The following is a 25741-nucleotide window of genomic DNA, read 5'->3' on the forward strand; positions in this document are numbered from 1 at the left end:
GAGGTGTCCAGTTTTGGCCAGAGTCCAGTAGCAGGTTAATTGCAGCTTTCCCAAAGGGATGAACATGGTAGCCATGTCAGGGATGTGACAAGTCTGAAACCCCAAAGGGCACCTCTGGGTGGATGCCGCCTCCCCTTTCCAGAGGTTCCAGTCAGCAAGAGCACTGGCCACAGACACTTGGAACTCAAAGGGCCCCAAAAGTAGCAAATATGCCCAGAGTTTGCTGGACCACTTCTAACATAGCCTGATGGGCTGGCTCCACTCACAGGCGGCTGATTTGCAAGTTGGAGGTCATAAAAGACCAACTAGAATGCCCAGGTGAGGCACATTGCATCTTCAACCCAGAGCCTAAGGAGGAGCCTTCTTTGGGAAGTGGGGTGTGGGGGCTGAAGGTACAGCAGTTTTCCTTGACTGCCAGAGGGATTGAGCATTGCGAATCCCCAACAGCATCCCAAGGAACTTGACTTGGCAAGGAGACCCCTGAAATTTTTTGGGACTTATCAGCCACCCAGCTGGCTGAGGTGTGATATCACAGAGTCCAGGCCCTGAGGCTGAGCTTCTGATGTGCAGGCCAGCAGTCACTATCTACAAGGTGAAAGCTTGGACACCGTGGGTAGAGCCCTCACATGCAACCCTGACCCATCCACGAGGAGTAAATGGCAGGAGCATTTTCCCCACCGGCCCTTCTCTACCTGTGGCTCTTCTGACCAGGAGAATCCCCTCTGGCACTTATGGGATGGGATGTCCATGCATGTGGACTTAATTCCTGTGGTACATTCAAGTGTAGAAGCAGAAACAAGGTTGCCCTGGATTAGACCCAAGGGCGCCACCGCTCACAGGATCCCACGAGCTTCTGTTCCCCACTATGAGCATACCCAACCCCCATCAGTTGAACTCAAATGCCCCTTCCCCTTGTGACTGTGTGGGATGGTGACTTTGGCACCTTTCTCCAACAGAGCCATAAAAGTTTGAGCTCCTCTCCTCCATGAGGTGTCCCAGCTCAGTTGGACAGGTACATGTGACCTCTGGTCCTCCTCTGGGGTAGGGAGACCTGGGCCCCATCCCTACGACCTTTCATGAAAGCAGCTGATGTCAGGGTAGAGAAGTAGGGAGGGGCCAGGAGGTACAGAGGGAGAGAGCCAGGTGCAGTTACTTTCACATCTGAGCACTTTTGCAGTTCAGCCAAATGAACTTCCCATGGTCTGGTCCACCAGAAGCCCTGTATCAACTTTGGGGGCTCCTTGGAGTCACACAGGAAGGGAGTGAGCATCAGCCCCCGTTCAGCCCTACCTCTCACTGCTTCACCTCTAAACAGTTGATAGGACAGTTAGGCCCTTAGTCACTGGCCCTTTGCCTATCACCTGGGTAAGAGAGTTCCCTACAGGATCCTAGGGCATCTTTTCCTATTTCCTAACCTAGCCCAAGAGGCCCCATGTCCTGTCTCTTTTAGAAAGCCCGGTCTCTGTTGGAATCTCATCCCCATCTTCAAAAACTGTCCAGAACTGTGAAGATCCTACTCTGCTTGCAAGCTAGCTAGTCAGCCTAACACAGGTTCAAGGATGCTGGCAAAAGACATGAGACTCCTGGGTCAGAGACAGAGGACTTCATCACTCACAGCGTAGCAAGCAGCACAAGTTCCATGTTTATGTCAGTTTCCCTTGCCCTCCAAGCCCCATGGGCGTTGCGGAAGCAGGGATGGGGGGATACTGTGCACACAGTGGATTTGTGTCAAAGCTCAGAGCCCCAAGCTTAGGAAACCCCAACACAGTAAATTCAGTTGAAAATATAACAGTACTAAATGTGTATACACCTAAGATTTAGCCTAAAATATATACAAAGCAAAAATTGACAGACTCGAAAGAGAAATAGACAAATCTAAAATCAAAACTGGAGATTTTTAACAGAATTCTCTTGATAAATGATAGAATCAATATTCAAAAAAATCAGTAGGGATTAGATGAACATAAATAAAGAGCTTAACTTAATTTACGTATATACCACATGGCACCTACCAATTGCAGAATAAATATATATTCTTTTCAAGTAAACAATTTTCCAAATTGACTACATGGTGAGACATAAAGATTGTATCAATAAATTTCAAAGGATTTGAAATCATTCAGAGTATGTGCTCGGACCACACAATGAAATATCCCTCTTTATCTCATGTCTTAATAATGTCTACTTCATCTGATAGCAGTAAAACTTACCAGCTTTACTTTTGCTTATTTTTGAATGATATATCTTTCTCTACCTACTTACTGTCAAATATCTGTGTCATTATATTTATGGTTTCTTTTGTCAATAGTATATAGTTGGTTTTTAAGGCAGGCTGACAGTGTCTTTTTTTTTAATTTTTATTTATTTATTTATGGCTGTGTTGGGTCTTCGTTTCTGTGCGAGGGCTTTCTCCAGTTGCGGCAAGCGGGGGCCACTCTTCATCGCGGTATGTGGGCCTCTCACTATTGCGGCCTCTCTTGTTGCGGAGCACAGGCTCCAGACGCGCAGGCTCAGTAATTGTGGCTCACGGGCCCAGTTGCTCCACGGCATGTGGGATCTTCCCAGACCAGGGCTCAAACCCGTGTCCCCTGCATTGGCAGGCAGATTCTCAACCACTGCGCCACCAGGGAAGCCCGACAGTGTCTTTTAATTGGAATATTTAGTCCATCCACATTTAATATAAATGCTCTTTTGGTTTAAATCTGTTATCTTGCTGTTTGTTTTTTGTTATTATGTTTCTTTCTTCTCTTTCTTGTACTCTTTTGAATTATTTAAGGATGTTTATCATTCTGTTTTCCCCTCTACTATCTTGTTAGTTATACATTTCTTATTATTCTTTTCATGGTTACCCTAGAGTTTACAACACGCATTTTTGAGTTATTAGAATTTATCTTAAGTTAGCACTTTTACCTCTTTCTGGTCAATGTATGAACCTTAGAATTTATGTCATTTATTACACACTCCCATATTTTGTGTTGTTGCTGTCATGTGTTTTAATTCTACATATAATTTAATCCCCAAAAGCCATTACTAGTATTGCTTTAAACAATCAATATTTATCAACATATTTGCCCTTTCAAGTCTCTTTATTCCTTTTGTATGCTCTGCCTCCCATAGAGTCATTTTCCCTCTGTCTGGAGATCTCCCTTTAGAATTCTTTACTGCAGGCCTGCTGGTGATGAATTTTTTCTTTCTATTTATCTGGGGTATAGAATTCTAAATTGGTAATAATCGCCTTTCTTCAAAACACCTTACTGAGATTACGATAGAAATTGCATTTAATCTATGCATCAATTTAGAGAGAATTCACATCTTTACTGTGTTGAGAGTCTTCCAATTCATGAATATGGTATGTCTCTCCAGTTGTTTAGATCTTCTTTGATTTCTTTCATCAGCATTTAATAGTTTTTAGCATACAAGTACTGAAGATGTTATTTTATACCTATACTTCAGTATTTAATTTTTGAGCTATTGCAAATAGTATGATATTTAAAAATTTGAGACCCATGTGTTCAGAGTTAGTGTGTGGAAATACCATTGATTTGTGTATGTTGATCATGTATCCTGTGACCTTGACAAAATCATTTATGAGTTATAGTATTTTTTGTAGCTTCCTTCTGATTTTCTACATAAACCATCCTGTCATCTGCAAATAAGGACAGTGCTAGGTCTTTCTTTCTGATCTGTGTTACTTTTATTTCTTTTTCTTGACTTATTTCACTGGCTAGGACTACCAGTACTATGTTGAATAGCAGGTTGAGAGAGAGCATCCTCACTTTTTCCCAGTCTTAAGGGGAAAGAATTCAGTCTTTAACATTTAAGTATGATGTTAGCTGTATGGTTTTTGTAGATGTTCTTTACCAAGTTGAGAAAGTTCCCCTCTGTTCCTAGTTTTAATGGGAGTTTTTGTCATGAATGAGTATTAAATTTTGTCAAATGCTTTTTCTGCATTGATGATATGATCAAGTGATTTTTCTTCCGTAAACTGTTAATATGGTGAATTATATTAATTGATTGATTTTCAAATATTAAACTAGCCTTGCATCCCAGTAATAAACCCCACTTAAATGTAGTGTATAATTTTTCTATAAAATGCTGAGTTCTACTTGTTTATATTTTGTTAAGAATTGTGTATCATATTCATGAGAGGTATTGATCTCTACTTTTCTCTTTTTTATATTTTCTTTTTTTTTTTATTTTATTTATTTATTTGTTTGTTTATTTATTTATTTATCTATGGCTGTGTTGGGTCTTCATTTCTGTGCGAGGGCTTTCTGTAGTTGCGGCAAGTGGGGGCCACTCTTCATCGTGGCGCGCGGGCCTCTCACTATCGCGGCCTCTCTTGTTGCGGAGCACAGGCTCCAGACGCGCAGGCTCAGTAATTGTGGCTTACGGGCCCAGTTGCTCCGCGGCATGTGGGATCTTCCCAGACCAGGGCTTGAACCCGTGTCCCCTGCATTGGCAGGCAGATTCTCAACCACTGCGCCACCAGGGAAGCCCCATCTTTTTTATATTTTCTTTGTCTGGTTTTGGTATCAAGGTAATACTGGCCATTTTCTGCAGGAGTTTGTATAGGATTTGTTGAGTGTGTCTATTTATATAGTCTTTTTAGTGGTTGCTCTAGATATTATGTTATATACACATACTTTATCAAAGCATACACATAAAGTGCTGACACTTTACCACTTTTATGAAGCATAGAAACTTTACCTGCCTTTATGCTCCTTTATCCTCCACCATCTATAATTGTCTTAAATATTTCTTCTACACACATTGAGACAGACAATGTTATAATTTTTTCTTCAACTGTCAGACATAATTTAGAAAATTCAAGAGAAGGAAAGTCTCTGTATTCATTCAGATTTTTGCTCTTCCCATGTTGTTCCTTCCTAATGTTTGAAGATTTTCTCTTTTGTCATTTCCTTTCTGTCTAGAGAACTTCCTTTAGTCATTCTTTTAAATTAGGTCTAGTGGAAACCTAAATTCTCTTAGTTTTCGTTCATCTAAGAATGTGTTTATTTCCCCTTTATTTCTGAAGGATACTTCTGTTGTACATAGAATTCTGGATTGATGGCTCTTTTCTTTTAGCACTTGAAAAACATTGTTCCACTTCTTTCTGATCTCTATGGTTTCTGATAAGAAATCCACTGTCATTACAATTGTTTTTCCCATATAGGTAAGGAGTTGTTTCTCTTTAGAAGCTTTCAAGGTTTTTTCTTTGTCTTTAGTTTACAGAAATTGGACTATGATGTGTTTTGGCATGAATTTCCATGGGTTTTTCCCATTTAGAATTTTCCCAGCTTCTTGAATTCATATATTTATAGGTTTGTTTGTTTACAAAATTTGGGAAGTTTTCAGTGATTATTTCTTTGAATACTTTTCTCAGCTCTACCCTATTTCTCCTCTCCTATGGGACTATGGTCACATGATCTTTTTTAGTTTATTTTCTCTCCATTATTCAGTTTCTGTAATTTCTATGTTATACCTTGTCATCCACAGATTCTTTCTTCTATTCTCTCCATTCTGTTATTGAGCACATCCATTGAATTTTTTTAACCAATTGTTGGATTATTTTAGTTCCAAAATCCTCATTTGGCTTTTCTTTATATCTTCTTTTGTTGTTGTTGTTGAGACTTTTTTTTGGCTGACATTTTTCTTTTTTTTTTCATTTGTTTCAAGCCTGTTTGTAATTGCTTGTTGAGGCATTTTTATGATGCCTGCTTTAAAATCTCTGTCAGATAATTCTAACATCTGTGTCATCTGTGTTGGTGTTGGTTAGTTGTCTTTCCTCATTCCATTTGAGGTCTTCCTGGTTCTTGGTGTAAATAATTTCCAATTGAAAATTGTATATTTTGGATATTAAGTTATAAGACTCTGAATCTTATTTAAATCTTGTGTTTTAGCAGACCTTCTCTGACACCATTCCGTTAGGTGTAGGACGCCATTGATTCACAGCCATCAGCTGGGGGTGGATGTACAGGTTTTCCACACTGCCTCTGCTGGAACCTAATGTGGCATGGGCTTCTTGGTACTGCTGGGCGGTAGTGGGGGAACCTCATCACCATCAGATGGGGGTGAAAGTCCAGGCTCCCCATATGTTCTCCGTTTGGTAAGGGTGAAATCCTCATTACCATCCAGAAGGGTTGAAGTGCTGACTCCACACCACCTGGCAGTGGGGGAGGGGGTAGAGAGTGACTCATGGCAGCCTGGCAAGGATGAAGTCTCAGCTCCCCACTCGGCCTCTGCTAGAAGAGCGGTGGGAGGGCTACAGTTTGTTCTGTGGGTATGGCTGGAATAGAACAGTTGTTTTCTAAGCAGTAGCTCTCTGGCTAAGCTGCCCCTCTCCTGGTGTTCTGACTAGAGAGAGCATGATTTTTTTGACAGCCTCCATTATTTCCAGACTGTAACCTTCTCTAGCATCTACTCTGGGGTTTCTGTGGCAAAGAGGAACCCAGGGTGCCTACCACTAGGTTGTGCCTCAAGTCCTGAGGTTTCTAGCCAGTCTGCCTTCTTCTCTCCACCTTTCAGTCTTCCCATGTTGTTTTATATGTAATGTCCAGGGGTTTTAGTTGTAGTTAGTAGAAAGGGTAGCGGAGAGGATGTCTACTCTGTCTTCCTGCAAGCAGAAGTCTCGAGATGTGTTGATGAAATTTAACATGACTCTACCAAAATAGCTACAGTGGTTTTGATGTATAAAATTAAATGTAGCCAGACAAAGACAAATATCACGACATCACTTATATGTAGAATCTAAAAAAAATAATAATACAAATGAACTTATTTACAAAACAGAAATAGAGACACAGAAAACAAATTTATGGTTACCAAAGAGGAAAGGGGGGATAAATTAGGAGTCTGGGATTAACAGATACACACTACTGTATATAAAATAGATAAACAACAGGGACCTACTGTATAGCACAGGGAAATATATGCAATATCTTGTAATAACCTATAATGGAAAAGGATCTAAAAAAGAATATATATATATATATATATATATATATATATATATATATATATATATACACACACATGTATGTATAACTGAACCACCTTGCTGTACACCTGGAACATTGTATATCAACTATACATCAATTTTAAAAATTAAATATAAACCATACTCTCAAAGGTATGTATGCATCAACAAAGAAGGATGGTATTTTTTTAGAAAAATAACTTTTGGGAGGGGAAACTGTGTTCAAGGAAATTACACAAAGAAAAATTTTACATTTTGTGTAAAATGTGTTACCAGATTCAAGAAGAGAAGGCTTTAGTCTTGAGTTTCTTGCTAGTTGATGGGAGAATTTGGCCGTTTTTTATCTTAGAGAGGAAAAAAATCTATATATTTTTTTGAGAATAAGTAACCATAACCCTCCACCTTACCAATGAAGTTCTCTAGAATCCTCTAGAAAATCATCCGCCGATGTTTAAGCTTACTTAGCAAACATCCCTGCCTGTCCTGGGATTCTAAACGTGAGCTTCTGTTCCAGGTCGCCTGAACTGGTGGTCCACCGTGTGCACGAGCTGTAAACGGCTTCTTCCTTTGGCCACGACAGGGGACGGGAACTGCCTTTTACACGCTGCCTCACTGGGTAAGCCCCACAGTGTAGACAGAGGGTGGCAGTGCCCAGGCCTGCTCTGTGCGTCATTAAAGGACAATCATATACTAAGTAGAGCCACATGCATCACTGTCATCTGGAAGAGTCCCCAAGGGATGGAGCCAACAATCCCTGCCCTTCTTGTCAAGCAGCTGGCAGGCTTGGTGGGGACATAGAGCACACACGAGAAAAGACCTGTCCTGATAGAAGGAGGCCTGAGCAGAGCTGCAGGGATGGGCATTAGACATCATTATCTAGAGCATTCAAAGAGGACTTCCTGGAGGAGGTGAGATTTTACTGAGACTTGAAGAACTTGAAAGACTATGAAAAAGGACCTTCCAGGCAGGGAGACCACATAGATAAAGCAGAAAGGCAGAAATTAACATGGTGTTTGGGGTCTGGGCTAAGCCCTGTTGGGCTCGAGCAGGAAGTCTGGGGAGCAGTGCATGAGGTTGGGTAGGTCTGGGGCCACCACACTGACTGCAGCTGATGCACTCAGACTGACAAAAAGACAGACATAGGTACTGCTTGGGTAAATAACATGGCACAGTCAGAATACACCACAGAGAGGTCAGCAACCTCCTCCAACAGAGATGTGAGCTTCCTGGTTACAAAAAGCGACACCAGCAAATGCACAAGTGTGGGTGGCAATATTTGGATGATGGAAGGTCACAGTAGACTTTCTGGAAGCTCACTTAACCCCTCTGGACCCAGGCTTACAACACAGGCAGAACTGGATTTGTGCCGGAGACCCCAGTATCAGTGCCAGTGGCGCCTTATCAGTCCTGCAGTATGAAGGCCCTCTCCAGGGATGGGCCCCTCCGACAAGAGTATGGTCCTTGTTGGTCAAACTCGCCTCCCCAGGTAAACATGACCTTAACCCGATGCTGTGTCCCAGAGCAAGGACACCCCAGTCCTCGCTTCAGACCTGTAGTGAGGCCTGTTCTGTAAGAGGTGGGCTGAGATGAGCCTGAAAAGTCTTAGAGGGAAATGAGGGGACCTGGAAAGGGCCCCGAGATGCCCAGAGGAGGATGGAGCCCAAGAGCAAAGGGAACATCCCACATTCCATGGGCTTGACAAGGGGTGATGGGGAAGACAAGGGTACCCACCCACCTCCTCCCTTTCAAAACTAATGCATTTCTGTCTGTTGACTCCACATTCATCATAGTAAAATAGCAATCAGCAATCCCACTGCCCAGCGATGGCTGCTTTTAACATTTTGGTATATTGTCTTCCACACTTTTGTCTATTCTTCCAGTGAAATTAGGATCTCACAGTGTTCACAGTTTGGAATCCAAAATTTTTCCCTTAAAATTGTATTGAGAATTTTCCATGCTGTTCTTCAAAAACATATTTTTGCTAGTTGTGTCCTATTCCATCGTAATGTATTCACTATCTCCCTCTTATGGAACTTATTTCACCTTGTTCTGTATAAAACCTGGAGAAGGAAAATGAAAGAAGAGATCTCTCTGTGTCAACCAGCAGCCTCTTTGCAAAGTTTCAGGCATGGAAATGCCTTTGTCCTTCTGAAACTGCAGCATGCAGAGGCACTGTCCCCGGCATGGCCATGGGTGGATAAGGCCACAAACCAGATGGTCACACGCCACTGTGGTCCTGTCTGATGGCACGTGTTTCCCCGTGAGCACAGCAGGCCCTCCAGGTCTGCCTGGGAAGAGAAAGCCTTCTGCAGGTGGCCCTCACTCCAGCTGCAAGAGAGGCTGGGCCAAGACTGAGCCTGGGACTCGTGGCCTGTTGGTTCTTTTCTCCCAGTACTTTGTTCCCCTTTTGTACTCAAATTGCTGAACCCCACAGGAGCAGGACTGCCCGAAGTGGCCATGCCACACTCACCAGCAGTGCTTACTGGACCTGCTGACCAGCCCTGGCACTGACCTAGGGTGTGGGGCACACATAGAAATGACGGTAATCCTGGAGTCAGGCTTGTGGGCAAACATGTATGGGACAAGGAGACCCTCTTTGCAAGAGAGACCCAAACAAGGAGCCATGGCCTGTAGACTGGACCCGGGACTTGCCCTGCCTGGGAGGAGGCTGCAGGCAGGTCTGAGGGATGAGAAAGCTCGGCTCAGCCTGTTCATAAAAGGAGTGTTGATAGCCACCTCCCTCCGTCTGTGCTGCAGAAAAAGACCAAAGCCTCCCTGGACAGAAAGCCCACAGCAGCCCAAGGTTATCCGCGTGTCTTTGCACTAAAGGATGTACAGCCAGTTTGGCCTTTTGATCATCAGTCAGTGCGGGTCACTGCTCTCTGAAAGCTCTCCAGGGGGTCCCAGCTCACTTCAAGTCCACCTTTCCAGTCTCCACCTCTTCCCCTCCATCCCAGCTCCAGCCACCTTTCCCTCCCTAGTATGCCACGTGGGCCTCCTCGGGGCCAGCCCTGGCCTTTTCCTGTGACTCAGCCCCGCCTTTCACCACTCAAGTCTTTGCTCCGATGTCTCCACTCACGCCGTGACCAAACCACCCACCACTCTGCCCTCTTGGCCTGCTTCATCCCCCTGACAGTGCTGCTGCCCGCAACATAGGGTGTTACATGCTAATTCAATGCCTGCCTCTCCCCCACTCAGCGTGGGCTCCGTGAGGTTTTAGGAATTTAGTCTGTCCTGGTTGCTGCTGTGGATATTCCCAGCACTTAGAATGGTGCCTCACCCCTACTGTGAAATAAGTATGGAATTAAGTGGAATTAATGGTATTCAATTAAACAAATGAATGAATGAATGAATTCCCCCACTCTCTCCCTGTAGCCAGAGCTGCATCTCTCTTCCACGATGCTTCTTCCATTGGCTGGGTTTCATGGCCACTTCTGAGCTGCGCCAAAGGCGTACTCAGAGATGCTGGGTTGTCTTTATTGACCCCTGGGCACCCAGCACAGGCCGGGAGGGGCACTTCCTTCAGAAGCAGGTGCTCTCCGCGGGCCCCAGATGTGTGCTGAGATGCCTCAGGGCTACAGACGTCAGATGCAGCAGACGCCCGACGAAGCCGGAGTCTGACTGCCATCCTGGCTCTGGGCCCTGTGTGAGGACACATCACCGATTGTCCCCACAGGCTCTCTCCCACTCGAACACAAGGCCCGGACCACAAACATTATATCCCTCAGAGCAAACCTGAGAGGTTGAGGGCAGCCTGCCAAGGGCCCCTGAGACAGGCAGCGCTTAGCGAAACTGTTGTTGCTCTAAGGAGGGGCCGTGCTCCTTCACCGCTGCCTGCATCCACGGGAAACGTCACAAGGGAGCACAGAGGGCAGCTGCTGGCTAATCGTGAGGCCTGAACAGCTGGCTACTGAGCTAATCTGCTCACACAGCTGCGGGGGCCCAGGCTGGAAGGTGGTGGTGCTCTCAGCGCCTGCTGGCCTGCCCCCCTCCTCCTCACGTCCCTCCTCTCTCCTCTGCTCCTCACGGGCCTCCCGGCTGCAGGAATGTGGGGGTTTCACGACCGGGACCTGGTTTTGCGGAAAGCTCTCTACACCATGATGAGGACGGGGGCCGAGAGGGAGGCCCTGAAGCGAAGATGGAGGTGGCAGCAGACGCAGCAGAACAAGGAGGTAGGTACCTGTCGGCGTGGCAGAGCCGGGACCACACCACGCGTGGCCAAAGCCAGGGTGGGGTCCGGATCTGGGCCTCGAGGCCAAGTCTGTCTTGTGAGATCAGCAGCAATGACTCCGTCCCCCACTCAGACCCGCTAAAGAGGAGCCCATTGCAATAGTCAGGCCTTGCCCACAGCGACCAGACGTCCATTTCCTCCCCCTGTCCTTGTGTAATTATGAAAACCAATCGCCTTCACTGGCAAGGCTGTCCCGACCCGAATGGTGAATTAGATGGTCACCCGTCAGGTCACTGCTGGTGCAGCCACAGATTGGCCCTGGCACGGCCCCAGCCCCAGTGTGTGTGCTCAGTCCAAAGGGAATGCTCATCCCTGAACCTCGGTGAGCACTGGCCCTTTGCTGGCCTGGAAGCCCTTGAAGATGGGTCTGCCCCGGTCCCTGCACACGTGTCAGTGGTCGGCGCCCCGCCCGGTGCACGTACAGGTTACATTGGTCGTTCTCACCCCTGGGAATGACCCCTATTGCTGGGTGGACTCCCAACGGCATGGAGGTTGGAGATTGGGGGTTCTGAACAAATTCTGTCAGAGCAAATGGGGATGGTCCTCGGCCACTAACAGGTGCCCCAGGCCCAGGGGCTGACGAAACCGGGAGGTCAGCCTCTCGGCCAGGCTCACCTGGGTGGAGGGTAAGGGGCGGCCGCCACCTCCTGAGCCCGCCCCCCTTTGTGCCAGTCAGGGCTGGTGTACACGGAGGAGGAGTGGGAGCGGGAGTGGACAGAGCTGCTGAAGCTGGCCTCCAGCGAGCCGCGCACACACTTCAGCAAGAACGGCGGCTCGGGCGGGGGGTAAGTGCTGCCCCGGCCGTGCCCCCACCCCCAGCGGCACGGGAAGTTGGGGGGGATGCGGGACCCCCAAGCTGGGAGCGACATGAGGAGGACTCCCGCCTTCAGACCTTAGATTCTACCAAGGATGCAGGGCAGGTGGTGGGGGATAGCAGGACCCTGCCAGATGTTTGGGGGAAAGTGTGCACCGTCCCCATGTGCATCTCATGAGCTCACGTGTGCCCCCCAACACCACAGCAGGGAGGGACTTACCGCCCAGCCAGCCTGGGGAGGGCCCACACTGCCCACGCACTCACCAGGCTCTGAAGCCTCAGGCTGCTGATTTGGGTTTTTTCATCTGAACATCTAATTTCTGGCTTTAAGAAGTCACAGTGAAACAGAAGATGGTTAGGCGAGCCCAGTGTCTCCCAGACGGGCTCCAGGGACATCCTGCATGTTCCTGGCACCCAGGCTCTACTGCTCTGCACACGTGGGCAGCGGCTGTTCTTCCTGCAGACACGGCTGGACCGTCCCCATGTGGGAATGAAGGTGCAGCCAACAGGGCACCTGCAGCCCCTTTGGCCCCAGCTTTTTGAAACCGAGGGCCAGGTTGTCACCCCACAAAAAAAGTCTCAGCCAAACACAAGAGAGGATGCTTGTTGACAGCGGGGAGACCCAAGAAAGGATCAGAGGCTCTAGACAGCCCCTGCCGGCAGTGCATCCCAGGCCCCACCCTGCCCCCATGCATCTCTGCATCTGGGTCCTCAGCCCCTGCAGCAGGACCTAGCGCTTTCCAGGCCGGCACCAGACAGAGGCCCTTCAAAGACAAGGCTTAGAGATGATAAGGAAGCCCGTAAACACTATTCCTACAGGGTTGTTTTGTCACTTTGTTTTTTTGTGTTTTTTTATGTGGACCACTTTTAAAGTCTTTATTGAATTTGTTACAATATTGCTTCTGTTTTACATTTTGGTTTTTTGGCCCGGAAGCATGTGGGATCTTAATTTCCTGACCAGGAATTGAACCCGCACCCCCTGCATTGGAAGGCAAAGTCTCAATCACTGGACAGCCAGGGAAGTCCCTGTCACTTTGTTTTAATCGGGAGACTTGTCAACACCAAAAGTCTGTCTTGTTTAGGACATTTTGGGACAAATATCCTAAAGACTCGATCCATTCCTGAAAAGCCTGCTCTCTACTTTTTCACACTGCTGAGTCTTGCCTGGGATGCGTCTAAAGGGTTCCTCGCCATCCTTTTCCCCACTGTCCCTCCAGCCCCTGCTGCTCTGTGGATGCTGGTACATTGGATCCTGCCTGGTGACTCTTCCAGGGTGGGGAAGATGTGGGGAATGACAGCAGTATTAAGAATAACAGGTCACAGTCGCCACATACTGTGTCCCCCCCGAGTCCTCCCATCCAGGAAGCACTTGACTGACAGTCACATGGCTGGTTCGGGCCATCTGACTCCTAAGGCCATGGCCTGGGCACTGCTGCTGCTCTCTGGGACCCCAGAGGACTCAGAGCAGGAGAGTGGGGGCAGGCAGCATCCGACATCTGTTTGTCCCTGTCGCCCCTCACAGGGACTCGGGTTTGCCAAGGTCGAGGCAGGACCACTACATAGAGGCCCCTAGGTGATGGGCAGCGGCTGTGTTCCCTACTGTCCCCTCCTCTTTCTCCCACTCCTTAAGCCCTGAGGATATGGGGTCGAGGGAGAAGATGCTGGACCAGCTGACCACTCGCCCGGCGCTCGGGCATTGCTGAGACCCGCCAACCCGATGGTAGCTGCCCTGTGCCTCCAAATGTCCCCCTCCTCGCAGGACCCCTTCACCATTAGTTTGGTTTCAGTTGTAAAGATGGAAGTGTTTTTGGCCACACCACGCAACTCTGACCAGGGATTGAACCCGGGTCACGGCAATGAAAGCCTGGAATCCTAACCACTAGGCCACCAGGGAACTCCCGCCCTGGTCTTTTTAAGTTCCCTCCATGCAACTTGGGCCAGCAGGTTTGGGGAGCAGGTAAGCATCATGCTGGCCACTAGTGTCCTCTTCCGTGAGAGGTGCTGGGTGGGCGACCCCAGGTGCAGACAGGATTCTGACACCTGCCAGGGCCTCGGGGGCATCCCCTTGCCTGTCGCTCTGCACAGATCATGGCACAGAAATGCTCTGCAGGTGGTGTCCCAGCCCCATGTCTGGTTTCTCCTGGATTTTAAATGGTCCCAGGGGCTCCAATCCTCCCCCACCCCATGCCTTCCCAAGCCAGGGCGCAGGGTTTTTTTGTTTTGTTTGTTTGTTTGTTTTTAACATCTTTATTGGAGTATAATTGCTTTACAATGGTGTGTTAGTTTCTGCTTTATAACAAAGTGAATCAGTTATACATATACATATGTTCCCATATCGCTTCCCTCTTGCATCTCCCTCCCTCCCACCCTCCCTATCCCACCCCTCTAGGTGGTCACAAAGCACCGAGCTGACCTCCCTGTGCTATGCGGCTGTTTCCCACTAGCTATCTATTTTACGTTTGCTAGTGTATATATGTCCATGCCACTCCCTCACTTTGTCGCAGCTTACCCCTCCCCCTCCCCGTACCCTCAAGTCCATTCTCTAGTAGGTCTGCGTCTTTCTTCCCATCTTGCCCCTAGGTTCTTCATGACCATTTCCTTTTTTTTTTAGATTCCATATATATGTGCTAGCATACGGTATTTGTTTTTCTCTTTCTGACTTACTTCACTCTGTATGACAGACTCTAGGTCCATCCACCTCACTACAAATAACTCAATTTTGTTTCTTTTTATGGCTGAGTAATATTCCATTGTATATATGTGGAGGACGCAGGGTTTTCTGGCCCAATAACTGCAGCCTGCAGGGCTGTGTGTGGGCTCCGGATGGTCACCTGGACCCACAGCAGCAGGTTGATCCCAGACGCAGGTGGGGAGCTTCTAGAACCAAGGCTGTTTCGGTTCTGACACGTTACTATGGTAACATTTGAGCTCTGTGAGAGAGACCTCACAGAGGCTTTTAGTCACTCTCACGGGACCTCCCCACATCTTCCTCCTCCTTGGAGAGCTCTTATGCGGTCACACCACAGAGAACAGGACTGTTTCCTCCTTCCAGGAGGTGTACCCCTGCTGGGGGGTCCACCTCCTCTTGGGGTGCAAAAGGCCAAAAGAGAGACTTTTCTTGAGCAAGTTGTCAGCATCTCTGCATTTTGCCTCTGTCTTCTCTTGGGGAGGGGAAGAGGGTCCCCTCCTCGTGTTGAGCTGAGGGATGGAGAGCATCCCTGGGGCTCCAGGGTTGTGGAGACTGAGCGTGAATCCTGGGAGGAGGCCTCGGCCACGCTGTCTTCAGGGCTCTGCCTATGAGGGAGAAGCCCAGAGGTCAGGTCTGAAGGGCGGGCGCAGCCATTGGCTTGGGGCACCACCACCTCTGTCCAGGGAATGGAGGGCAGAGACCCTCAGCTGGGGGGAGGTCTGAAGACCTGCAAAAGCACGTCCTTGGAAATGGAGTCAGCATTAGGACCTCCCCCAAGCCCAGCGGGCACCCAAAGGAGGAGAGCCAAGATGGCCTTGGCTGCCCTCTGGCTTCTCCTGTCTGGCCTGCACTGGCCCCTCAGGGGTCACAGGTGCTGCCAGAGAACGGGGAAGAGGTGAAGTGAGAAACAGAGAAGAACCGGCTAGGCCTGCAGTGGGCTCGGCTCAGGGCTGATGAGATAGCCCCCTGAACAGAACTAGGAAAAGTGACCAGAAAGGCCACACAGATTTCCCAGAGTTTATCCTGAGGAAAGGAGAGAGCTGGGCAAATGAGTGCATTTGCAGGTACAATGGCGAGAAAAACTACAGTGGCTTTCCTCGTGTTCCCCCCACGCCCTGGGAACCTGGCCCCCGTGGTGAGTGACAAGTACAAGCACTGCTCCTGCCCAGCCAGCCCCTGGCCGCCTGGCCCTAGGACAGATGGAGACAGACGCCACACTGTGGCTTCCAGCATGGACACTGGCCCAGTATCATTTTTTTTCCAGTAAGCAACCAGGTTAAGTATCTGAAGAGGCCGGAAGGGACCAAGGGCCAGACACAGGGATGCGCTTGGCCTGCTTCCTGCCTTCCTCCTGCACGACTCGCAGTGGCCGGTCCCCAGGCTCACTGGCCAAGCCCCAGCAGGAGACCCTGGAGGCAGGGAGGCCTGTCCACGACTTGCCCACGGAGAAGGGTGGAGACCAGGCTGGGGTCCGGGCAGGGCGGGCCACCAGCCAGAGAGCCACCGTGAACAGGCTGCTTAGGACTGGTAACCACAGAGCAGGACGCCCTCCAAGACCTCAGGAAGGCAAGGTCAGTGTGAGCTCCCTGCTGAGTTCAGATGCGTGAGAAAAATGGGATGGCACCTGCACCCGCAGACGCGGCAAACATGGTGACAGCCGAGGCAGGCGGAGGCGGGGGCTTCCACGCAGGCGCACTCAGAACTGCAGGACCCGTTCTCTCTGCTGCTCCTACTTGCAAATCAAAACGTCTCCGTTTCTCTGTGGCTAAAACGAGAAATCAGACGTTCTGTGCTGCCGCTCCTCCAGAGACCCTCTGAGGCACGACGTGTGAAGTGCGACCTCCTCCACACTGCTGCTGGGGTTTACAGCCCCTCCACCAAAGGTGAACTAGGCTCGCCCGTCACCAGGGCTGCTCGTGGGGCCATGGGGAAGAGGGCTGCTCCCCAGAAGGAAAAGGAAGACACGGGGGAGAGAAGAAAATAAGTCCTCCCTAAGTCATGCAGGTCTGCAGGGAAAGCAGTGCTGAGGTGAAGTTGCCCGTCCCCGGCTGGCACGTGCAGCGCTGGCCCCCATGCCGGACACTGGGGGAAGAGGGTGAATGTGCAACAGGAGGAATCCATTACTTGCTCCAAAACTGGTAAAATCTCTGAAAGCAGTTAGTTAGTGGTGGCCTCTGGGTGCTTCATCTGGTTTCAAGGCAACTGAGAACTAGGAAGGGGGATGCCTGGTGGACCCCGACCAGAGGCCCAGACTCAGATGACCTGGGTTAGAGTCCCAGGCTGGGCGTGTGATCTCAGGCCTGTCTCCCAAGCTCTCTGAGCATCCGTGTTGTTCAGATGTAAAATGCACTTGGTAATAACGTCCCTGCCAGGCTGTATCGGTTTTTGATGGTTGTGCAGTAAACCACACCAAAACTGGGTGGCTTAAAGCAGACCCACTGGATTTGCTCGTATTCTGGGGGTCGGCAGTCTGGTCTGGAATTGCCTGGAGCTGCTCCTGGGGCTGCAGCATCTGGCAGTTGGTGTGGGTGGGGCTGGATAGTCCAGGATGGCCTGGTTCACAGCTCTGGCTCTCGCTGGGCCTCTGTCCAGAGGGGCCTTCATCCTTGAGAAGACTCAGGCTCCTTACAATATGGATCAGAGCAGGAGGAGGAGGCAGCCCCCACTGTGGACATGCGGCTCAACTCTCCGCTTGCATCGTGTTTACTAATGTCCCACTTGCCAAAGCAAGTCCCACGGCTGAGCCAGCCTCTGGGCAGAGAAAGAGACTCCATCCTTAATAAGAGGAGGGGCAAAGTCACATTGCAAATAGACAAGTACACAGCAGTAAGAAGGCTCTGTGGCCATGAAAGCAATCAGCCACATTCTCTGATGCTGTTGGGATGGGGCAGTGAAATCATGGGTTTGAAAGTGTTTGGAAAGAAGTTTTTACAACTGTAAAAATAATGTTTATTAAGACATTGTCACACTCAGCCTGTGAGTTGGCCTGCCTGCTGCCTATATGGTATGTTGTAAAGGCCCATCCCAAATACTTGAAATGTGTTCCTTCTTCCTGACTTTCCACTGGTTCATCTCACTGTCCGTAGTGTAGTGGTTATCACATTCGCCTCACACTCGCTCATCTGTGTCTGATATTCCACCCTTAGATATTCATTCCTTTGAGTCTTGAAAACATTGGAGCTTTTAGGGGCTTTCAGGAGTCTCTGACTGTAGAGCAGATCCTTCCCGTGAGCTTATATGTCAGGGTTACTGCACTGTATACTCTGCAGCCTGACCTCCAGAGCCTGGACCTCTGGGAATGGAACACAAAAATAACTTATAGGATTGCACTGGACACAGTGAGGATTGGAGAGAGGAAGGCATGAACCTCTGCTGGGCACCTACCTGCCTTACATACTACCTAAGTGTCACCACCTTACACCCTTTATCCCCACTTTATAAATTAGGCATCAGCCTCCTTTGTACGTTGGAAAACTAATGCTCAGAGAGATTAATTGACTTACCTCCAGTCTGTAACTGGTGGGGCTAGAATGCAGACCCAGACCTGAGTCCAGAACCCTGCAGTTTCCCAGCGCACACACTGTGACAAGCGTTATAGCTTCTCAAGAAAGAGTGCACTGCAGATAGACTTTTTTGAGTCCTTGCATATCTGAATCTGTCTTTATTCTGTCTCACCCTTGGTGGTTAGTTTGGGTATAAAATTCTAACTTTAAATTCATGGAATGAATGATGTCATCAAAGGAAATCAATCAGACAGAAAGCTATCAGTTTCCTGGCACTCAGTCCAGGTTGGCTAATTTGAAATAAAACAATTATATGAAATCCAAAGACTAAATATATTCAACTTCTTACTTTGTCTTTATAGGCTCTGAAAAAGATTTATTCATTAACTCAACATGTATTAATTGTCTGCTATGTGCTGTGCATTTGCGCACACACTATCTCATTCTGCCATCACAGTAACCCTGTGAGATAAGGATTGTAACTCTCATTTAAAGTATGAGGAAACTTGGATTCAGGATAAAAATGATTTGTCCAGGGTAATCTACTGAGTGGAAAAGCCATAGTTCAAATTCAGGTATTCTGCCTCCCAGGTTCCCTGGTCTCTGCTTTTCCTCCTACCCCTTGGCCCAGAAGCCTCTGTCTCTGTTTATAGAGAATTGGGTTCTTGCTCTTTTCTGTGAGTGATAGAATAAGGCCTCTTTGTTTTCTAGTCCAATTCCAGGATGTGTTTCAAGGGAGTATCATTTCAGATCCCAGCCTTCATTAACAACAGACTAAACCTTTACCATCAGTTGTCTTTCTCTGTGAATGTACAGAAAGGCGTTTTCCAACTTAGCCTCCCTGAGTCTCCCTTTCCTCCTTGCCAAATATTGAAAACCTTTGTAAGCATTAGTTCCATGATGAATTAATGAGAGGAATTATTTTAAATTACCAAGCAATATCCAACAACCACTATACTCCTGGGAGGCAGGGAGTAAACCAGGACCCTCTCAGTTTGAAGAATACAATGTAAACCCCAATAGGGAAATGAAAATTAAAACCACTACATACCTGTAAGAAGGTCGAAAAGAAAATATACTGGCAATACCAGGTGGTGGTGAGAATGCAAAGCTAATTTTACATCACATTGTTGGTGATGTAAAAATGACACAGCCACTCTGGAATACAGTTTGACAGATTCTTGTAAATTTAAAAATACGTTTGCCATATGATCCAGCAGTCCTACTCCTAAGTATTTACCCTAGAGCTGTGGTTCTCAACCAGGGATGATTTTGCCCCCATGGGACATTTGGCAAGGTCTAGAGATATTTTGGTTGTCACAACTGGAGGGTGGGCTGGATACTGCTAGAATCTAATGAGCAGAAGCGGGGATGCTGCTAAACCTTCTAAAATGCACAGAACAGCCCCCAAAACAAAGAATTATCTGGTCCAAAATTTCAATAGTGCCAAGATTGAGAAAATCTGCCCCAAAGAAATGAAAATGTATATTCACACAAAGTTCTATGTAAAATGTTTACAGCAGTTCTACTCATAATTGCCAAAAACTGGAAATAACTCAAATGTCCATCGATAAACAAATTGGAGTACATCAATATTATGGAATACTATTCATGAATTAAAAACAAACTATTGATACATGCAACAACTTGCATGAAAGGATAAAGTCTCAAAAAGTTATATATTGTATGTATGATGTCATTTATATGACATTATCCAAAAGGCAAAACTATGGAGATGGAGAACAGATCAGGGTTTCATTTACTTACACATGAATGTCCGACTTTCCAATATCATTTCTTGAAAAGACTATTCTTTCATCACTGAATTGCTTTTACCTTTTTCAAAAACCAATAGGCAATATTTATATGGGTTTTGAGGGGAGTTTCTCTATTTATGTTCCATTGAAATATGTGTCAATGCTTTTGACAATATCACCCTCTTGAATACTGTCACTTTGTAATAAGTCTTAAAATTGGGTAGCATCATTCCTCCAACTTTATTCTCTTTTTTCAATATTTCTGGTCTTTTTTTTTCTTGCTTTCCCATACAAATTTATAGGATCACCTTATCGATATCTGAAAACTATCCTGCTAGGATTTTTATTGGTATTGCATTAAGTATATACATGAATTTGGGGAGGATTGAAATCTTTAAAATGTTGAATCTACTTACACATCTTTTTCCATGTATTAGGGAGATACTATATGTCTCTTCATTTATTTAGATCTTCTTTGATTTGTTTCATTAGCATTTTATAATTTTCAGCACACAAGTTCCATACATGTTTTATTAGATTTATACCTGAATATTTCATTTGGAGCTACTGTAAATGGGTGTGTGTGTGTGTGTGTGTACATGAACATGTGTATGTGTTTTCATTTGGGTCTGCAATTATTCATTGCTAGTTATAGAAATGTGATTTGATGTTTGTTTTGACTTTGTATTCTGTGATGTTACAAAACTCATTTATCAGCTGTAAGAGGTGTTTTGTAGATTCCTTGGGATTTTTCCACATAGACATTCATATCATCTATGAGTAGGGATAGTTTTATTTCTTCCTTTCCAATCTCTATGCCTTTTATTTCTTTTTCTTGACTTATTGCACTAACTAGGATTTCTAGTATGATGTTGAGTGGACATGGTGAGAGAGGACACCATTACCTGGTTACCAGTCTCAGTCAGAAATCTTTCATCAATATGATGTTTGTTATAGGTTTTTAGTAGGTATCTTTTATCAGGTTGAGGAAGTTTCTTTCTATTCCTTTTGTCAAGAGTTTCTGTCATTAATGAAAGTTGAATTTTATCAAATACATTTCTACATCAATTAATATGATCACGTGGATTTTTTTTGTCTTTAGACCATTAATGTGGTGGGTTACATTGAATGATATTTGAATATTGAACCAGGGATTCCATTGCAGGGAATCCTTGCATTCCAGGGATTAATTCCACTTTCTCTTGGTGTACTGAACTTTTTTATTTTGTTCATTCAATCTGGCAATATTATGTTGAGGATTTTTGCATCTGTGGCCATGGAAGTTATTAGAATGTAGTTTTCTTTTTATATACTACTGTCTTTGTCTAGTTTTGGTATCAGAGTAATGCTAGTCTCATAAAACAAGTTGGGAACTATTACCTCCTCTTCTATTTTCTAGAAGAGATTGTATAGAACTGGTAATATTTATTCTTTAAATGTTTGCTAGACTTCACTGAACCTATGAAATCATCTGCAACCAAATATTTCCTTTTCAGAAGTTTATTAACTCTAAATTCAATTTCTTTAATAGTTACAGAAAACAGAAATAAGTAGGTTTGGGTAGCTTGTTGTTTTTGAGAAATTGTTCCATTTCATCTAAGTTGTTGAATTTATGTGCATAATATTGTTTGTAATTTTCCCTTTTTTAACTTATAAATATCTTGGGGGGGCTTTAGTGATATTCCCTTTCTTTTCAGACTCAGCAATTAGTGTCTTTCTCTTTTTTTTTGGTCAGCCTTGCTAAAGTTCTATCAATTTTATTAAAGTTCTTTTAAAAGAACCAGTTTTGGCTCAATTGATTATCCCTATTGATTTTTAGATTTTAATTTCATTGGTTTCTGCTCTTACCTTTAGAGTTTCCCTCCTTCTGCTTTCTTTGGGTTTATTTTGCACTGATTTTTCTACTTTGTTCAGGTGAAAGCTTAGATTATTGAGTTGAGATCTTTCTTTTTTGTAATATATGCATTTGGGGGCTATAAATTTCCCTCTAAGAACTGCTTAGCTGCATACAACAAATTTTGATACGTTGCATTTTTATTTTCATTCTGTTTAAAATATTTTCTAATTTCCCTTAAGACTTTCTCTTTTACCACTGAATTATTTAAAAGTGTATTGTGTAATATGTTTTTGTTGTCTTTCTTTACTAATTCTAGTTTAATTGCATTATGGTCTGAGAACATAATTGGTATGATTTAAATTATTTAAAATGTGTTCAGTTTTGTTAAGGAGTAAGCATATTGTCTATCTTTGTGAATATTCCATGTGCATTTTAAAAAGATGTGTATTCTGTACTTGTTAGATGGAGTATTCTGTTGATGTCAGTTAGATCCAATCGACTGATGGTTTTGTTCAAATTTTCTATACCCTTGCTGATTTTCTGTCTACTTGTTGTTTCAGTTACCAAGAGAGAAGTTTGGAGCCTTACAATTATACTTGTGGCTGTTTCTGTTTCTCCTTTCAGTTTTGTCAGTTTTTTCTTCTAAGTATTTTGAAGTCTTATTGTTAAATCCACATTCATTTAGGACTATTCTATCTTCTTACTGAATTTTATCCTTTTATCATTATGTAGTATTTCTCTTTATCTGGGGAAATTTTCTTTGCTCTGAAGTCTATTTTGCCTGATATTGATAAAGTTTCTCTAGTTTTCTCTTGATTAAAATTTTCATGATCTGTAATTTTCCATCCTTTTACCTTTAACCTACCTATATCATTATATTTGAAGTGAGTTTCTTCAACACAGCAAATAGTTTTTATTGATTCTAACAATTTCTATCTTTTAGCTGCTGCATTTAAACAATCTGTATTTAATATAATGATTGACATGCTTGAATTCAGGTTTTTCATTTTATTATTTGTTCTCTTTTTCCCTTTGTGTTTTTTTTGTTCCTATGTTTCCCTTTCCTTGTTTCAGTTATTTGAATTTTTTAAGATTCTATTTTAATTTAACTTTTGTGATTTTAACATCTCTTCATATAATTTTTAAGTGGGGGCTCTAGTAATTACAATATACATACTTTAAGCAATCCCTTTTGGAATTCAAGTGAAATTCAAAATCCTTGCCACAATATGGGTCCCTTATCTTCTCCTTTATGTTATAATTTTCTTATGTATTGCATCTACATACTTTAAATACCCCACCAGCCAATATAATAATTTTAATGTGAGTCTTCAAATATATATTAAAGAACTCAAGAGGAAAAGGATAGTCTGTTAATATGTATGCAGATCATGACTGTTTCTGTTGTGCTTCCTTCATTTCTGATATTCCAGCATTTCTTCTGGTATCATTTTCTTTCAATCTGAACACTTTCCTTTAATTTTTTTAGGGAGATTTGGTGGTTATGAATCCCCTTTTCTTCATCTGAGAATATGTTTATTTCACCTTTATACCTGAAGGATATTTTTACTGGATATAGAATTCTAGTTTAACATCCTTTAAAAATCTTGTTTCCCCTTCTTCTGGCTTCCAGTGGTTCCTAGTGAGAAATCTACAGTCATTCGAATTATTGTTCCCCTGTTGAGAGTGTCACTTTTATCTGGCTGCTTTCAACATTTTTCCTCTGTCCTTAGGTTTCAGCAATTTGATTTTGTTGTGTCTGGCCATGGGTTTCTTTAGGTTTATCCTCTTTAGTTCTCTGAGCTTCTTAAATCTATAGGTTTGTATCTTTGCACAGCTTAGGAAGCTTTCAGTCATTATTTATTTAATTTTTTTTTTCTTTTTAGGGGCACTGTACTCTTTCTCCTTCTGGGACCCTGATGACATGAGTATTACACATTTGGCATTGTCTGACAAGTCATTGAAATCCTCATTTGTCAATCTTTTCTTCTCCCTCTTCTTCAGATTGGGTCATCTGTTGATCCATCTCCAGATTTACTGACCCTTTTTCTTTCTCATCTCCAATCTGCTACTGAGTCCATTCAGTGAATTTTTTCTTCCAATTGTCGTATATTTAGGTTCTAAAATTTCCATCACTTATTGGAGCATTTTCATAATGACTTCTTTAAAATCTTTGTCAGATAATTCCAATATCTACCAACTCAGAGTTGGTGTCTTTTGATTGTTCTCTTCCTTGGGCATTGAGATTTTTGTGGTTCTTCATATGTAGAGTACATTTGGATTGCATCCTGGACATTTTGGATCTTATGAGGCTCTGAGTCTTGTTTATAATCTATGAAAAATGTTGACTTTTTAATTTTATCAGGTAGGTTCATACTGTAAATTTCAACCTGCCTTCTCTGGGCTGTGGTTTTCAAAGCCTTTGCTGTCCTATTTGGCTAAGCTTCACATTATGCAGTCTGTGACCTGGGCGGGGGTCTCTTCAGTAAGTCTTCAGAGCCTTTGGTGTACTGATTAGGACAGATCCATGCATGCACAGCTCAGAGTTGGGGAGAGGGGAGTCCAGGAGTTCATAAACAACCTCATGGGATTGTTTTCTGAAGCCCTCTTTTTATAATCTTCCAGGTACTTTTTTTTTTTTTATGGCTGTGTTGGGTCTTCGATTCTGTGCGAGGGCTTTCTCCAGTTGCGGCAAGCGGGGGCCACTCTTCATCGCGGTGCGGGGGCCTCTCACTATCGCGGCCTCTCTTGTTGCGGAGCACAGGCTCCAGACGCGCAGGCTCAGTAATTGTGGCTCACGGGCCCAGTTGCTCCACGGCATGTGGGATCTTCCCAGACCAGGGCTCGAACCCGTGTCCCCTGCATTGGCAGGCAGATTCTCAACCACTGCGCCACCAGGGAAGCCCCCCATGTACTTTTTGGTTCCCTGGGACTCCCTTTTCTGTCCTCCAGCCAGAATGCACCACTGTGCACATAGCCCTGTCCTGCACCCTGCTCATGCAGGGCTTGTGTATGTTTTATATTGTCTCCCCTTCAGACTGCAGTATCCTGTTGGTGCAGCCAACCCAATGCTTCTTTTTGATTCTTTTCCAAACCCTAGCTCAGTGCTGGCCACTTGGGGCTGTGTGTACCTACAAAGCCAGATCCAGGAGCAGCAGGCACGGAGCTAAGCACTTGTGCCTCCACACACCCCCAGGGGAGGCATTGCTGCCTGGAGCCCATGACGCCAGTGCCCAGACCTGAGCCATTAGCAGGCAGGGAGCAAAGGCCAGCCCTCGTGGGATGAGTGCTCACACCATTTTCCCACACAGCCTTTGACTGGGAGCTGGTGCAGGGAGGGCTGGCCTTCTTAGAGGATAAGGATTCCCTAGAGATGGGGAAGAATAGCATCATCAGGCAGGAATTAGAGCCGTGTTGTCTACTGAGCACATGTGTTATGTTATGTTCTGCGTCAAGCAGGACTGCAAAGCTGTCCTTATCATCACCAATGACAGAAACCTGAGTTTCAGAAAATTAAGTCAGTTCCCAGCATCCCACAGCCCAGAAGAGACAGAGCCAGGATCTGAACTTGGAACTGACCATAAACATAAACCCATGCTCTTATCAAATGCAAAACAGGCATGAAAAGCAAGAATCAAGAACTTATCCTGAGATTTGTGATGAAAATAATCAATTTTGTTCTTTAACCTTTTATAAAAGAAAAGCTTACTTGCTCACCATTGGATGAGACAGGTTATGGAGGCTGAGAGGCTGTTTGAACAAAGAGAAAAAGAGGCTGAGAGAGGAGAGCCGTTTCAAGGACTCTTGGGCAGCCCCCACAAAGTGACTGACACCCCAGGCCCCTATTTCTCTTGTGTGCTGCTCATGTTGTAACTGACTTTCCATAATTTCATTGCTGTGTCTACATAATTTCATAATATGTTTGCTGCCT

General features: G+C 45.3%; 1 protein-coding gene across 2 annotated transcripts in view; it reads left to right on the forward strand.

The window, feature by feature from the left end:
- Positions 1–25741, forward strand: part of LOC118889320 (OTU domain-containing protein 7A) — a 382992-nt gene that overhangs the window by 323822 nt on the left and 33429 nt on the right. For both annotated transcript variants that reach the window (XM_036841170.1, XM_036841171.1), the window contains exons 6-8: positions 7494–7595; positions 11024–11151; positions 11883–11995. In XM_036841170.1, coding sequence (XP_036697065.1) covers positions 7494–7595; positions 11024–11151; positions 11883–11995 — 343 coding nt within the window. The remainder of the gene's footprint in view (positions 1–7493; positions 7596–11023; positions 11152–11882; positions 11996–25741) is intronic.

The sequence above is a fragment of the Balaenoptera musculus genome, chromosome 2 (genome assembly GCF_009873245.2).
Source record: "Balaenoptera musculus isolate JJ_BM4_2016_0621 chromosome 2, mBalMus1.pri.v3, whole genome shotgun sequence".
In the NCBI taxonomy this organism is placed as follows: Eukaryota; Metazoa; Chordata; class Mammalia; order Artiodactyla; family Balaenopteridae; genus Balaenoptera; species Balaenoptera musculus.